General features: G+C 43.2%; 1 protein-coding gene across 1 annotated transcript in view; it reads right to left on the minus strand.

Annotated features, from left to right (window-relative positions):
* Positions 1-2,525: 2,525 nt before the first annotated feature.
* LOC111224526 (semaphorin-3ab-like) overlaps positions 2,526-14,357 on the minus strand; it is a 31,236-nt gene continuing 19,404 nt past the window's right edge. The window contains exons 5-17 of the mRNA XM_022749053.1: positions 13,797-13,887; positions 13,585-13,704; positions 11,572-11,714; positions 11,319-11,433; positions 11,157-11,226; positions 8,663-8,807; positions 8,304-8,523; positions 7,699-7,790; positions 7,538-7,579; positions 7,136-7,293; positions 5,368-5,435; positions 5,125-5,273; positions 2,526-4,162 (exon numbers count right to left, since the gene is read on the minus strand). Coding sequence (XP_022604774.1) covers positions 3,437-4,162; positions 5,125-5,273; positions 5,368-5,435; positions 7,136-7,293; positions 7,538-7,579; positions 7,699-7,790; positions 8,304-8,523; positions 8,663-8,807; positions 11,157-11,226; positions 11,319-11,433; positions 11,572-11,714; positions 13,585-13,704; positions 13,797-13,887 — 2,139 coding nt within the window. The 3' untranslated portion in view covers positions 2,526-3,436. The remainder of the gene's footprint in view (positions 4,163-5,124; positions 5,274-5,367; positions 5,436-7,135; positions 7,294-7,537; positions 7,580-7,698; positions 7,791-8,303; positions 8,524-8,662; positions 8,808-11,156; positions 11,227-11,318; positions 11,434-11,571; positions 11,715-13,584; positions 13,705-13,796; positions 13,888-14,357) is intronic.

Consider the following 14,357-nt stretch of genomic DNA (forward strand, 5'->3'; position numbering starts at 1 on the left):
TGATGGCTGACTGTTGCTGAGATGAGTCTGCAAGAGGAGACAAAATGTTGCTCCCAACAGAAACGTACTGTAGCTCTGAGCACACATGAAGAGGAGAGCACTTCAGACAGTGGAGAAGCTCGCCTCAAGCAAAGCACACAGTAATAAAACCCTCCAACATAATGGTAAAGACATCTACATCTACATTTCTACAGCTGAGAATATGTATTTTTAAGACTCAGACAGTCACCCACACACACACACATATATATATATATATATATATATGTACACAGACACACAGGACATTCAAGGACAGTCGCCATGGTAACAGAACCAGCAATGAAGCAAGGACATGCTTTAAGAGGTAATTGTGTCTGACTGCAAAGGTAAGGGATTTCTGTGAACATATTGCGACATGTCTCAGTGTTACAGCCACTTGGACCCCACTTCAAGGCCTTGGACCGGGCTTTGTCAAGCAGGCTGCAAAGGCAGCAATACAACAGCACCCTCTGGTGGTTCATCATGAGAATCAACACATTCTCTGTATACCACAATCTCTCTTTTTGTTTGAGTTTATAGCTTTACTTTTCTAAACTGAAAAGATTTTGACATTGTCATATTAGGAAAAGCCCACATAGACAATGAAATCAACTATGGCTGAATTCTTTATAGCTGCTGCACTAGAACTAGAACAGAGTCATTGTGAATGTTATTAGTAACACCCATGCTTTTCATGCTATGACAAGTCAAAATGTCTGTCTGCATAGAAAAAAAACTATTGTAAACTACCTTAAATATTTATTAACAGCAGCTGAGAGCTACAAGAACATTTTAACAGTTTCATCTTAGTTTATTCTCAGGTGGGTGTAGTGTGAAGAGTTTTTTCACCCTAATTCCAGAGAGAAAAAGAAAAATCTCACTTACCTCTAATTTGAAAATATCCATCTGTGGGATGTCTGCCTCCATCACAACATAACAAACATGAATGTAACCTCACAGCACTATAAAAATTAATCACCTTGAGTCCTTCCAGCTTTCCAGAACACACCTTGTTCATGGCAGACTCGTTAGCAGGAAAAGCACAGGTGAAACTAATTTTGTTAACGATGGCTCTTTTACATCAAGTCTCGCACTAAACTTTTACTGTGAGTGCACAATACTAGGAACCTGAAACATTAATTTTACAGTCACAAGTGTTTGCTTTTGTTTTGTTTTGCAGACTGTCTCACAGCCTCAGTGTGGCTGTGTTCTGCTATTGAACTAGCAAGGTAGAACAGAATGAGGCTGAGTACACCATGTGCAGGCAGTTTTGGAATGAAATGAGAACAAAGAAACTTTTTTTTTTTTTTGTAACGGAGATGTTTATTTAGACAACTGAATGCATGCCAGAAAGAACTGTGTTACAACAGGGGTAACTTTCAGCTCTCTCGCTTTTCTAACTCTGAGGGAGAGACCCAAATTAGGGACACACCAAACTTTTTGAAGTGTTGGTACAGGACACTATCTGCTCTAATTTATTGCATTGACACATTACTCTTGTCATGTATTAAGGGGACAGGGAAGACAGGGGGGTACCATTGTTGAATCGGAGATTAACGAGCTTGGATCTCAAACAGCTTTGGCCAGAGTATCATGAGTTGTTAATATCACTGTTTTGGCAAAAGGACAAAAATTAATTCACACCTTGGTTTAAGGGAACTTTACCTCTCACACAAAACACATAAAGAGACGATAAAAAAGATGCACTTACTGTAGGTAGCATTCACATGCAGTATAACGTGTCTTCTCCTCAGACTAGATTTAACATTTTTCTCCACTATTTCTTACAGAGATTCACAGCTAAGGTTTTTCAGTTTGGGGAATTATCTTACACATAATGGCTACTCGATGAATAAAAGACATGTTGGATGGATCTGGGAGAAAGGAAAATGTAATAAAATTATCCGTTATGAAAGGCAAAAGAGACAAAATTGTGCTTATCGTTGGTGGGATCTCTGTCAGAAATTTGGTTAATGACACAAACCCCTTTACTTAATTCACTTTCAAACCTTATATCCCCAAAAAGGGACTCCGTGATACAATTTCAGTCAGTTGGTCCATCAAAGTTTTCTTAGTTGCTGTTGCCATTGTTTCTCCAATATATTGATGAGCCAAAAATACCATAATATCAAAAATAAATGCAACCCTTTCACAAAACAATGAGCAATAAATAATAATCAAGTGGTGTTCTTGTACTGTATATGTACTGTATATACACAGAGAGTTAAGTTTGTTGTATATATGTACACAAAACAAGTGGCAGTCTATTTCAGACTGGGTTTTTAGTATAGTCTACAACTGGAATTTGTGCCCAGATCTATAAATCCCAGCAAAAGCAACAACATAATAACTTACACAGAATCCTCGGGAGCAGAAGGGATAATGCACAATCAGACTACGATGTTGCTTGTAATTTTTGCCCCCAAAAATAGAACCACTGGTTTGGAAAGGAAAGAAAATATAAAAGAAACATGTAACATTTTTTTTAGGTAGGGTGTAAAAAAAAAAAAAAAAAAGAAAAAGAAAAAAAAGCCTCTAGAATTCCATAAAATAACTAGCTTATTAAAACATTGATTGACAACAACATGCACAATGCCTTCCCAGCCTCAGGTGGAGAGGGTTGCGATGAAGCACTTTCTCAGCATGACTTTGCAGTTTTTGCATGAACTAATGCTTCTGTTTGTTTTTAAACAACGAGTGGGCCACTGGTGCAAGCTGTGCACACCTGGAGGTGCAACCCTTTCCTGTTCCTCCTTTCAGTGTGCTGTTGTTTGTATTGACTTGAAAGACTAGACGGAAGGTTCTTTAGTCCTCCTTCAAAATAAGAGTTCTTTTTAATCTATTTCCATGTACACTATCTTGCAGTTCACATGCTCAGGTCAAAGAGGGCAGCAGGTTGCAATGAATGCATCATTTCTGCTTCCTTAAATGTCCGTGTATCTATTAATGTCTCCACAACTGTCCTGTCAGCATATTAAGTTCATCTGCTCACCAACGAACACCTCACTCAACGTTTTCATCCCAGTCTTATTTTAGTAGCTTATGTACAGGAGGTTGAAGTGTCTGCCAGGCAGTATCCCAGGCAACCAGCCATATCCTCACACATTTACAGTATGCTTTCCAGTTTGTCCGTCCTCTGTTCATCTTCACAGGTTATCTGCATTTGTGTATGAGTCTTTGAATGAGAGCTTTATTGTTGTTACATGTGTGCAGTTCATGTATTTCTACCTAAAAACTGTGTTGGATGTTTTTTTCTCTTTTTTTGTTCTGGCTGTTGTTATGGAGAGGTCACTGAATCATACATTGGATACACAATCTATAGAATGCGTTTGTGTGTATACAGTATGTGTGGATGCATTTGGTTTGTGCTCGTGTGTGTACATCTGGTTGCATGTGTGCATCTCTGTGCTTCTTTTCAAACACTACGTGGAGGTCTTTGAAGCTCGTGGGTTCTCCTGTTGCGTCCCTTCTTATTTTCCTGCATTCGTCTCCACTTGGCCGTGTGCTGGCTGCTCGCCCGAGATCCCCCCACGGCCTGAGAACCAGACAGGCTGCCCTGCCCCCTCTGGCTGCTTTGTGTCTTCGGGTTGTTGTTGGGTGCCTGGCCACTCAACATACCTAGATTTGATTGACCCTTCTGGGTATTCTGGCCCCGTGCTGCCCCTTCCACTGTTGGAGCTCCAGCCTGAAGCCATGACCTGCTCTGTGGTGGACTGGCTTGCTGCTTCTGAGCATTGGGAGCCAAAGCTTTAGGCCGTAATGCAGAACCGCCAGTGCTGTCAGGTTTACCCTGACCATTGCCGTTGGGCGCCTTCACCCTCTTCTGTTTGCGCTCTTTCTTCCAAACTCGATCACAAAACTCCTCCACGCTGTTGAGGTCTGGGTGGTCCAAGAGAGACAGGAAATCTCTGTACCACAGCCTGTGCTTTGCAGAGTGACCTACACCGCCTCCTGTGCCAGGAATTCCAGGAAGGATGTCGCCCAGTCTCTGGGTGGGGATGACCTGGAGGTTGAGGCGCAGGAGTGGCTGAATAAAGCCGTGCTCAACAGCCTGGCAGTGGTAGATACCTGTGTCAGACTGAGTCAGACTGCGTATGAGCAGACCTTGGTCTGTGCGAAGCACTCTGTCATCTAACTTGATCTGAAAGACACAGAGTGAAACACAACAAAATAAATAATAGTTGGAAAATTAGAAAAAGGGTAGAAGACATGTTGACCTTACGGACAAATGGGCATGTTCTGTGACTCTGGACCAAAGTTTTTTGAACTTTTTGAACAATTCTACAACCCATCACTTCATGGTACTTTGAGGTTTTGACCACTAGTAAAGCCATGGTGCAATGTTTCAACAAATGTGCACACAAACCAACAGAGGCAGTAAAGAAGAAGACTAGCAAGCTGGCAAACATGGATGTAAACACTGAACGATTAAAAAAAATTCACAGGGCACCTTTAAATTTACGTAGACCCGAGTTCACAAATGGTTGAGAAAAGGTTGAGTCTTGGATTGAGCCAAAGGTTCAGCTCAAGCTCAGGCTATGTTCAGCACTGCATGAAAAACTGCAGCTATGTGATTTATTTGAATGGGATTAATGTGTTAACTTCCTGATAACTTGTGACAATTTTCTTTCCATATATTATTACAAACTGCTCTGCAGAGTTTTCGGTGTTGGATAAACTTTCAAACTCTTGGATTCATTCTCAAACTGCTCTTTCTGGTTTGTATTTCTTCATCTCCCCTGTGCTTAACCAACACCCTCTGAATGCCCCGGTTAGACAAATATAGCCACATTAGAAACTTGAGCAAAAATACTCTTACATCATGGGGTCATAAGTCAATCTTAACATCCACAACCCAAGGTTTCCACCTTCTCTAGGTCATGAAGGTTAAAGGTCAATAGGGTCATAGGTTATAACATGATAACAGAGCAGGAAAGGCGTAGCCCCTGGCAGAGAGATGATGTTTTGTCTGCAGAAGTCTAATTAGTGTAAAATAGATACTATAGATACCACAGTCTAAATTGGGCTGTGTGAGTTGCGCCCTGCAATTTATACATTCTCTAACATGCTGCAAGTCAGGAATAACATAAGAAATGCACACACCTCGTGCTTTCGATCATCGTTGGGCTTCTGCAGCTGCCAGTAGATGAGCGCCCTCTGAGACTTGGGGCTGCACTCCAAAAACATGCTGCTGTTCTCCACACCAAACACACTCCTGTCCTCCACGCTGCCGCTTAAGCCTTCCGCGTCGTCTACTCAGACCGAAACACACAGAAAGATTGAGACGTGTGTGAAAGAAGAGGGGAGAGTGCTGGTGTGCGTGTGTGTGTGAAGTCAGTAAGGTACCATGATGCTGAAGGTCAGAGCACTGAGAGAGAGGGTCTCCGTTTCTGATGTCCTGTCGTCTGGTTCGCCTGGGAAGAAATGTTGCAATTAAATTTAAGTATACTGACAACACATGTTCTACAATATAGACCAGAAATGCCCTGATCACATATTCTGTTCTCTGTACTGTTTAATTTCAACCACTAGGGGGCAATGTTATCTAACACTAGTCCACATTGAGCTTCACTCACATTTCAGGAATAGAAATGTGTATTTATTCAACCTTCACTCTACTGTTAAATCACATGTGTGAAAAAAAACTAAACCCTGGAAGAATGTAAGAAACATAAACCTGCCAAGCAATGAAACTGCGTGCCTCATTGCCTTCTGATGAGCCGTTTTTATGAAACACATACAATATTATTTTGCCCTTGAAAAGCCTCGCAAAAGCAGGCCCGCTCTTTGTCCTCTCGATGTGAAAGTCCACCATGTCATTCAGCTTTTTTTTTTTTTTTTACTGCGGATGTGAGGAGTTTCCATAGCCTGGCCTCACTGACTAACTGCGACTGTGTCTCCCCTGTTCCTAGTTGTCATGGTTTAAAATGTCTGACGGATGCTGTAAAAAATCAAGCAGGAAGAGATGGGGTAAGCCAAAGGTGAGACGAGGGCTGGAAAGAAGGAAATAAAGTAGGTGGAGGGAAAATGTGGAACCATTATAGGTAGAAAAGAAACAGATGAAGTGAAATTCTGCGAACAACATATGGCTACTTTCATCCTCCCTTCCTCGCTTATATATACCACACATATTTAGATCCTCATCTCTGTCTCTTTCTCACACATGTCTCTGTACATTCTCGTCTCTTTGGTTGTCTGAGCACGTGCGGGGACGGGTGTCTGGTTCCCTTTCTGGGAGAGGGAAAATATTTGTAGTGTAGAGCAGAGAGGAGCTGGTCCTGGCCTTAACCACGGGGTGTGCCACCTCGTCTGCAACCCTGCCAAGCTGGAGTATACCCGCTGGCCTACTTCTGCTGGTGTGAGAAGTTCTGGATGAATGAAATGCAGGGGTGTAGTGCTATGTGTGTGTTGTGTGTGCGTGTGTGTGTGTGTGTGTGTGTGTGTAAATGTGTGTGTGAGGGCTGTAGTGGTCAGCCTAATCCCGCTGGATACAGCAGAGGGTAATTTGAGGGTGTGTATGTTCATACCTCCTGGCTGCGGGGTGAAGCGGTCAGACAGCTCCTGTTGACTATAATTTAGTGTGTATGTGTGCTTGTGTAGGTATATGTTCATGTATGTCTCTATATGTATGTGTGTGCATCTTTGCCATAAGGTGACAGGATCATAACTCAGAACAACTCTTACTGGCAGGAGTTGTAACCCAGGTTGTTATACCTCTTGGAACCTTTTGCGTACTTAGCCTGTGCGTATTTAATGACTGTATTTTGTGCCTGTGTATTATTCCTACTCCAGATTACTTCCACGTTTAGATGTTTTGGCATGTACCGTGCATTCGTGTACATTTTTTTGGACGGGCTGCACTTGCTAATAGGCCAGTGGAGGTCTGAGGTTGGATTAACAAGGTTGCATGATGAAAAAGCCCTTGAGCAAAGTCTTTAAAGCCAGTTGCAACAGCAGAGTGCAGGTGTACTGATAAGTCCCAGGTGTGACTGCCTGTGACGGCATTAATACAAAGGCAGAATGTTGCTGAAAAGAGGCACACAGGCTTAGCTAACCCTGAATAAACCCAGAAAAACAGGTTACAGAACAGTGTTTAATGTGTGTCAGCTCCTACCTCTTGGCGGTAGGAAAGTATCTTGAGCATTCGGTGCCGTCCCAGGCGCAATAAGGGTCTCTGGCCAGGCAGCACTCAGCGCAAGCTTTCCCATACACCTCGCAACGGTGTAAAGACATCTGCGATACACCCAGTGACGAGCCAAGGTACAGCTGTTGCTGTGGGAGCCAAAGAAACAGCAAGGATTTAAAAACTGACTGGTCCTGTGTGGCTCAGTTAGAGAGGTTGTGAAAAGAAGGTGCTTGTGGGTTTGGTTCTCTGTAGGCACATTACATATCTTTGTTTTTGGATATCAGCGTTTGCTTAAAGGCCCACAAGTTCACACTTTTTTGTTTCCCTTGGATTTGTTAGCCTTGTCAACAACTCGTGGAAGAATTATAACATGTGAAAACAGGTTTTTACCTGCTTGGTGGACAGCTCCATTGCAGTAATGGGGGTGGGCTCCTGTACAAAGCAAATACAGCCTGTTTAACACCACATCTATAGAGCTATGCTAGTTTTATAATGTAGCTTCGGTGTCAGCATCATAAATTGTTATTAACACTCAATTTTCAATGTCATACCCTGAAGACAGTCATCTCCTCCAGTACCACCTCTTCCAGGTCATGCCAGCTCTCTCTGGGGATTGTCACCACCTTCAGCACTGTTCCCATATCTGAAAGACCACGGATATACAGGGCGTGTATATACAAGCCTATTTTGATAACATATGAACATACAGTATGTGTTTGTTCAGTAAAAGGTTTGTTTGTGTTTAACTGGATTAGGAAATGAAATGAAATGCATGAAATAAAAGAAATTGTAATTTATCTGTGTTTATTTGAAAACATAATTATAGTTTCTGGTGAATTATCAAATCTCATCTTCTCTCTGTTTTTCCCTTCATATTTCAAGAGAACCTCATTAACTGTAAAGTATGGTGACAACAGGAAACAACAACTTTTGCATAGCAAAATATGATCCAGATTAAAACTAAACTGACTATTTTTGACTAAAAATTGGTAAAAAAAACAACAATCAATTTCAAATACTATGTAACTATGGCTCATCTGAGTCATTTGTTAGAAATGTTCTTCTAGAAAAGAAAAAAGCTTCTTGAGGACCAGCCTGGCATCAAAAATAAACATCGAAACACAAAGCAAAAGACAAACTGTAAGAAGTTGCGTACCTGTGCCGATGAACATGACATCATACTGTCCGTCCTCCGCCTCCACTCTGTCCACCACCAGCTGGGAGAACTGGTAGTCCACATCTGTCCTCACCATGATGGGACGCCCCCCTATCGGGTGCACCGGGTTGTACATGGCTGGGTGCCCCCTGGCAAAAGTGATGACATCATCTGGAAGGTCCTTTGTGGAATCGAAACCGCCAAATGTCTTACTGGGACACTGAGAATGACAGCAAAATGACAGACAGGTAAGGTTTAGCATTAATGTGAATCAGTGTTATGTGTATTTGGTGTCATGGAAATGTTCACTGGTTGTAAATGTACTGCTTTTGTGAACAACTGTTTATGTGTAAGCTCACAGTGCCGGGGCGAGGGTAGGGCACCCTCCCTTGGAAGGGCACCCACTGGTAGTTGGGTCCGTCTCTGTGGGCGTAGGGACCCAGGAAAACTCGTCTGATGTCTGCCATGTTGTACATACACACCGCTGAGCCTTTAAAGATGTTACTGTGGAGGGAAAGAGAGAGAAATGGAGAAGGGGTGAGATACAAAAACAAAAAGAGTTTAAGTAGAAGAGAGGTTGGGAGGGAGGGAGGGAGAGGGCGGTGAAATAAAGAAGGATGACTGAGACAAACAAAGGGGATTCATAAATGATCGGTCACAAGACAGGGATTAGGAGCTTGTGAAATACTGAAGAAAGACAACAAAATGACCCTTCATCGCACAAAGACAGCGGGGAGCAAGGTTGTCATTACCTAAGTACAGGAATGACAGATTGGAACTCCTCTCTGATTGCTTCCAGCCTCTTGAGAACAGACAGGAATTTGGGCACCGCACCAACAAAACAGGAGACCTGGTTCAGAACATATTTGAAATCTCCTCCAGTATTTTTGCGAGTGCTTGCTCGAGCCAGATGGGTGGGTTTTTCTTTCACTAGCCAGACAAGGTCCAACGCAGGGCAAGGTCAATCAATCATGCAAAAATAAGGGAAATGATGTGGATTTTATTTCAATTCATGCTCCGTCCCGGGTCGTCCAAAAGACAGCTATTTGAGTTATGACTCATTTGAGGGGAGAATCTGGGTGTTCCACGTAAATAATCCAAGATATATATTCCACAAGAGTTATTGAAATATTCATATGGAGATTAGGACAAAGTGAGATGGCTGTTTGCTCTGAGCAAAATCAAGAATAAAACCCCTGACCATGTATGAGGAGATTTCATAGATTATAGATGTTCAAAACTAATTGCAACTTCAGTCATCCACTTCCCAAGTGTCACTTTTTACAGTTGGCAGATTTTCATTTGGACGGCAAATCTCTTGCATTCGCAGGAACCAAATGCTTCAGTAAGATTTGGGACGTCCTTTGTCTTGCTGACTGCGATGGGAAGTTGTATCAGACTAATTAGGGATGTGGCTGGCATACACACAGCCGACAGTACTCACCAAAGCATGGAAGATGAATGGATTAGCATTTGAAAATGTTAATTACAGAGAAATTCAATTAACTCCGGGGGCAAAAAAAGAGACACTCCTATATCTGTGCTTATGAAGGAGGGTGAACATGTGTTTGTGCAGATACACACAGTTTGAGAGAGTGAGAGAGAGAGAGAGGCACACAAATTCGGTCAACCCCAGAAAAAAATGCACATGCATACACATGCACGCACACACACACAAATAGGGGTACAATCAAACATTGATCTGTCAGTGGCAGCTTCTTTGTGCCTCATTAAGCAGTGATATTAAAAGCCGGTCCCTCTGAATCTCTGCTCTATTCATCTCTGAAAACCGACCACTTAGAAAACCAATTAAACCACTCTAATTCCTCAATGCCCTATAATTGAATTTTAAAGCATGCATGTGTGTGCGTGTTTGTGTGGGTGTGCGGGCGGGCACACGTGTGGGTATGTAGGTGTACGCCCACCACCCTGCACCGACCTCTTGGTCTGAATACATTCCAGAGAGCTGAAAAAAGGCCATACGGGCCTGCTGATGCAAGGCGCCCGTCACTACGCGTTAGCTTGCGCCGCCATTCTATTCAGCCTGTCTTATCATTAGCGGTGATTGATGGTGCTTGTCCTCCTTTCAAAGCGGTTTAGAGACACTACTGGACACAAAATACCCCCTCCTCCTTCCCAAATGCAAATTCATCATCATCATGATAAGTGCCACCATCTGTGCCATTTCAACTCACTTATCTGCCTTGGCCTGCGCCTTCACCTCTCCGCATGCTTCAATAGAGCCACACCCGGCCTCTGAAAACCCCATTCAATGCTGGGGCGGCGGCCAGGGGAGAGACGTGCGTTCCTGCTGAGTGAATATCGTGTTTCTCTCGCTCCCTCCTGCTCCATAATCTGATTTCCCTACAAGCCTCTGCCAGGGTTTCAATGAAAAAAAGAGGACAGGTAGCGGGGGGACTGGGGAATCGGCTAAAAGCAATCTCCAACCTGAGTGGAGGCGAGGGGAGCCATATGAAGGAAAAGCAACCGTAAGACACCTGTAAGTGGATTATGGGACTGTCTGGGAATTTGGCAGGGGCCATGCTCGGCCGCTCGCATTTTGCCGTGTCATTTAAAATGGTAAGGAAATTACAGATAAAGGGATGGAACGAAAGATGTGAAAGGGAGGAATTCTTGAAAGGAAATATGAAGCGTGTGTGTTTTTCAAATACAGAGGAAATAACTTGTCCAGGGCGGTTGCCCGTCGAATATATATCAGCTCCTTCTAGTCTCCTAGCAACAAATCAACAAAACAAATATGATACTACAAGTGTCTGTCGAGCTACTTGAGTATATGAGCCCCTGTGCACACATTTTGGAGGTCATTGTGAAAAGATCTGGACGGGATTGTACCTGGATGTGGTGAATACAGCATAGATAACTGGATTCTTTGGGTCCTTGGAGCTCATGAGAAACACGTCCTCTGAAAATGAAAAAGAGGAGTGGGTGAAGGTGAAGCTTTTTGAAGAGGAGCCGAGTCTTTTCTCCACACACAAATAAAGAATACACACTTACGTAGCTCATCAAAGTGTGTATCAATGCCGTTGACCCCTGGGACTGAACACATTAGCCGGGCCTTGAGGAAAGTGGTCCACTTGTTCACCAGACTCCTGTGACCTCCCATATCGTTCTGTAACATCATCACATTTGTGTAAGCTTTCACATGAATATATCTCTGTGAGAGAAAGTATAAATACAAGAAATAAAGAGTATTTCCATTGCTTAAGAGTAAACTATGCAAAGCATTTTGTTGTGTGTGTGTTGTTACCTTACACAGTTGTCCAATCCTGGCGATGGTAGCCTTCCCAGTGTGCTCTCCATCCATGGCGTTCTCTTTGAAAAACAGGAAGATCTTGTCGTCTTCGGGGTTGTCACTCTCTGGGATCAGGTGTACGCCGACGAACCTGGGGTCTAGAGGAACAAAGAAAACGAATAAAGCAGAATACAGCAAATAGTCATTTTTACGATCCAACCTCTGTCCCAATGACAAGCCTTTCACCCCTGTTTTACACCTCCAAAACCAATCCCCCATGATATTCTCCAGTCACGGCTCAGTAATAACAGCCATTCACTTTACACCCTGGTGTTATAATATCTGACTTTACCCTAAGCAAGCGCTCCAAGTCCAAATCCCACATAACCCCCTTCTCTAGACCACATCCTCGCAAACACACATGGCTCTGATTGTCCCCGGTAACACATGAATAAATTTATCTCAACTTTAAGCGCGAGAGGAAATCAAAGCTAAACGGGCAGGCCGAGGCCTTGGGGCTGAGATACGTCTTGCCTGTAAGGGGCATAGGGACTGAGGAAAAGTGGCCGCAGTCACTGAGGCGTCGTCACGCGTAAAACGAGCCTGTGTCTGAAAGCTCAGGGGTTAGCTGGAGAGAAACAAGCAGTGCCATGTTACGCCTCCATGGCCGTTTAGGATATAGAGTAGCTGTGAAAAGGGAGAGTGTGGCCAAAGTGGGAAGCAGATTTATAAGCGCTGTGCGGGTGCGAGACCTCTGGCATGAATCATGTGTACCCCACACACGCTTCATACCTTCGTTGTGAATATGTTCCATTAAATCTGCGCATTAATAAATCCAACTGTGCATGCACTCACATACAAAAACAGGCTGCTGCCAGTACCACCAACCACTGAGGTCACACAATTCATTACATTTAATTTCCAACAAAAGGCCACTTTATTCAGAGGAGGTTTAATCCAACCTACATGAGAGTGAGAGGGCATTAAAAGGTGAAGAGATGTGTAAATAAAATGCATGAATTCAGGCTAGTAAACCCTGAATCCCTTTAGAATCAGCTGCTATTAAGTATTCATTCCCAAGTTTCTTTCTTGTTACATTTGAGTACCATGTAACCTTGTTGATAAAGGCTCAACAGAATATCCCCATCCCAGTAATCCATGCAATTACAATCCCCCCTTTGTGGAGAAGGAGTTGGATTTTGCAGAATGGATACAATCCCTGGCGTATTTGTTTGAACAAGGTGAAAGATCGATGGGGATTAACATGGTAACAATGACTTCTCCCTTTTAAATCGCTCTTTATTAATATGTCACAGTAATCAGCACTGCAGAGGCCAGTATTTGTGATTTTTGATGGTGGAGGGAGGGGGTGGGGTGGGGTGGTTGAGGGAAACTGAGAGGAATTTGACTCCACTACAGGAAAACAGCTGAGAGCGGATTAGTTCTGTGGGAAAGAGGGGGAAAAGGGATGGCACAGCTTGAGGGAAAGGTTCAAACTGACCTTTTGTGGCTCCCTAAGTCCTCCACGGTGCCGAAAGATAGCCAGACAGACTGAACAGTCAATAACCAGCACTGCCGCGCTAATCTTACTAGCGCAGGCAAATCCAGTGACTTTGTGAATGGGCTCTGATATCTGATGTCTGCACATGAATGGAAATGATTGGAGGCTTGAGGCTTGTGAGAGAATTTAATGCTTCAAAATCTGTTGAAAAGCTCACTGGTAGTCTTTCTCCAGAACTGGCCAATGACAGAGGTTTACTTCCACCTTGCAGTGAATAGTTGAGGTATATTGTATGGAAGCCACAAGTGTCCAATTTTACTTTAATGGTTAACTTCCAGTGTTAGCTTGGAGATGCAAATGGCCTCTTAAAAAACCAGTAAAGACAGCGTATTTGAGTAGAGTCCAGAGACAACACCCAGTCATATATTAATACCAAATGAAACATGAAACTAGATCGTACAAAACACAGATGAACCTTCACAGGAAAATTGAATTCTTCCAGAGTAAAATCCATTTTTTTTTTTTACCATTCAGCCATCTTGAATCATGCTGTTCTGTTCTGATTGGATGATGATCTCCCAGGGTACGGAAAATAGCAAAGTCCCTTCCCATGAAATCAGCAGATGTGCCAGAGTACAGTTCTCCATCTGCCAGTGAGAAAGTACAGTTAGGAACAAATGACCAGCTCTGAATTGAATGCACATTTCCTGGAACCAATCGAGGCGGAGATCAAACCCACCGATCAGGAGTGAGGCCGAGAGCATTTTGGGGTCATAGGGGCTTTTCCCGCGGCCGTTCTCGAAATGTGAGGCCAGTCGAAAGATGTTGTCCTGTGGTGGAATGGGTCAGAGTTCAACGTGAGGCCAGTGAAAGCCACATTAAGCCTGGCTAAAGGTACATTTATAGCCTGTGTTTCAAATTACAACATATTCTGATTATAGCGCACTACTTTTGGAATGGGATGCACCACAACTTCAGCTAGATATGAGCGATAAGATTTTGATTACAGAACAACAACAGAAACAAAAGGAAATAAAGTAGTGTCAAGCAGAAAAGGAAAAATCAGACAGAAAATACTTAACTCACTCCCTTTTCTTTAAATCAGTTACTGACAACATTGGTTTAAACTAAAGAGAACACATGCAGGGTCTTCTGTACTAAAAACCTGCATGGTGCAAACACTCAACCCCCTCCCCATTGTCGGGCTGCGGAGCCCATGCTGGTACATTGATTAATCTGCAGACCTTTATCAAGATGACTGATTAAACTTTTATGTCAGGGAGAGGTTGTTTCATTTCCG

Source organism: Seriola dumerili, unplaced genomic scaffold (genome assembly GCF_002260705.1).
Source record: "Seriola dumerili isolate Sdu_G_001 unplaced genomic scaffold, Sdu_1.0 BDQW01000138.1, whole genome shotgun sequence".
Taxonomy (NCBI): domain Eukaryota; kingdom Metazoa; phylum Chordata; class Actinopteri; order Carangiformes; family Carangidae; genus Seriola; species Seriola dumerili.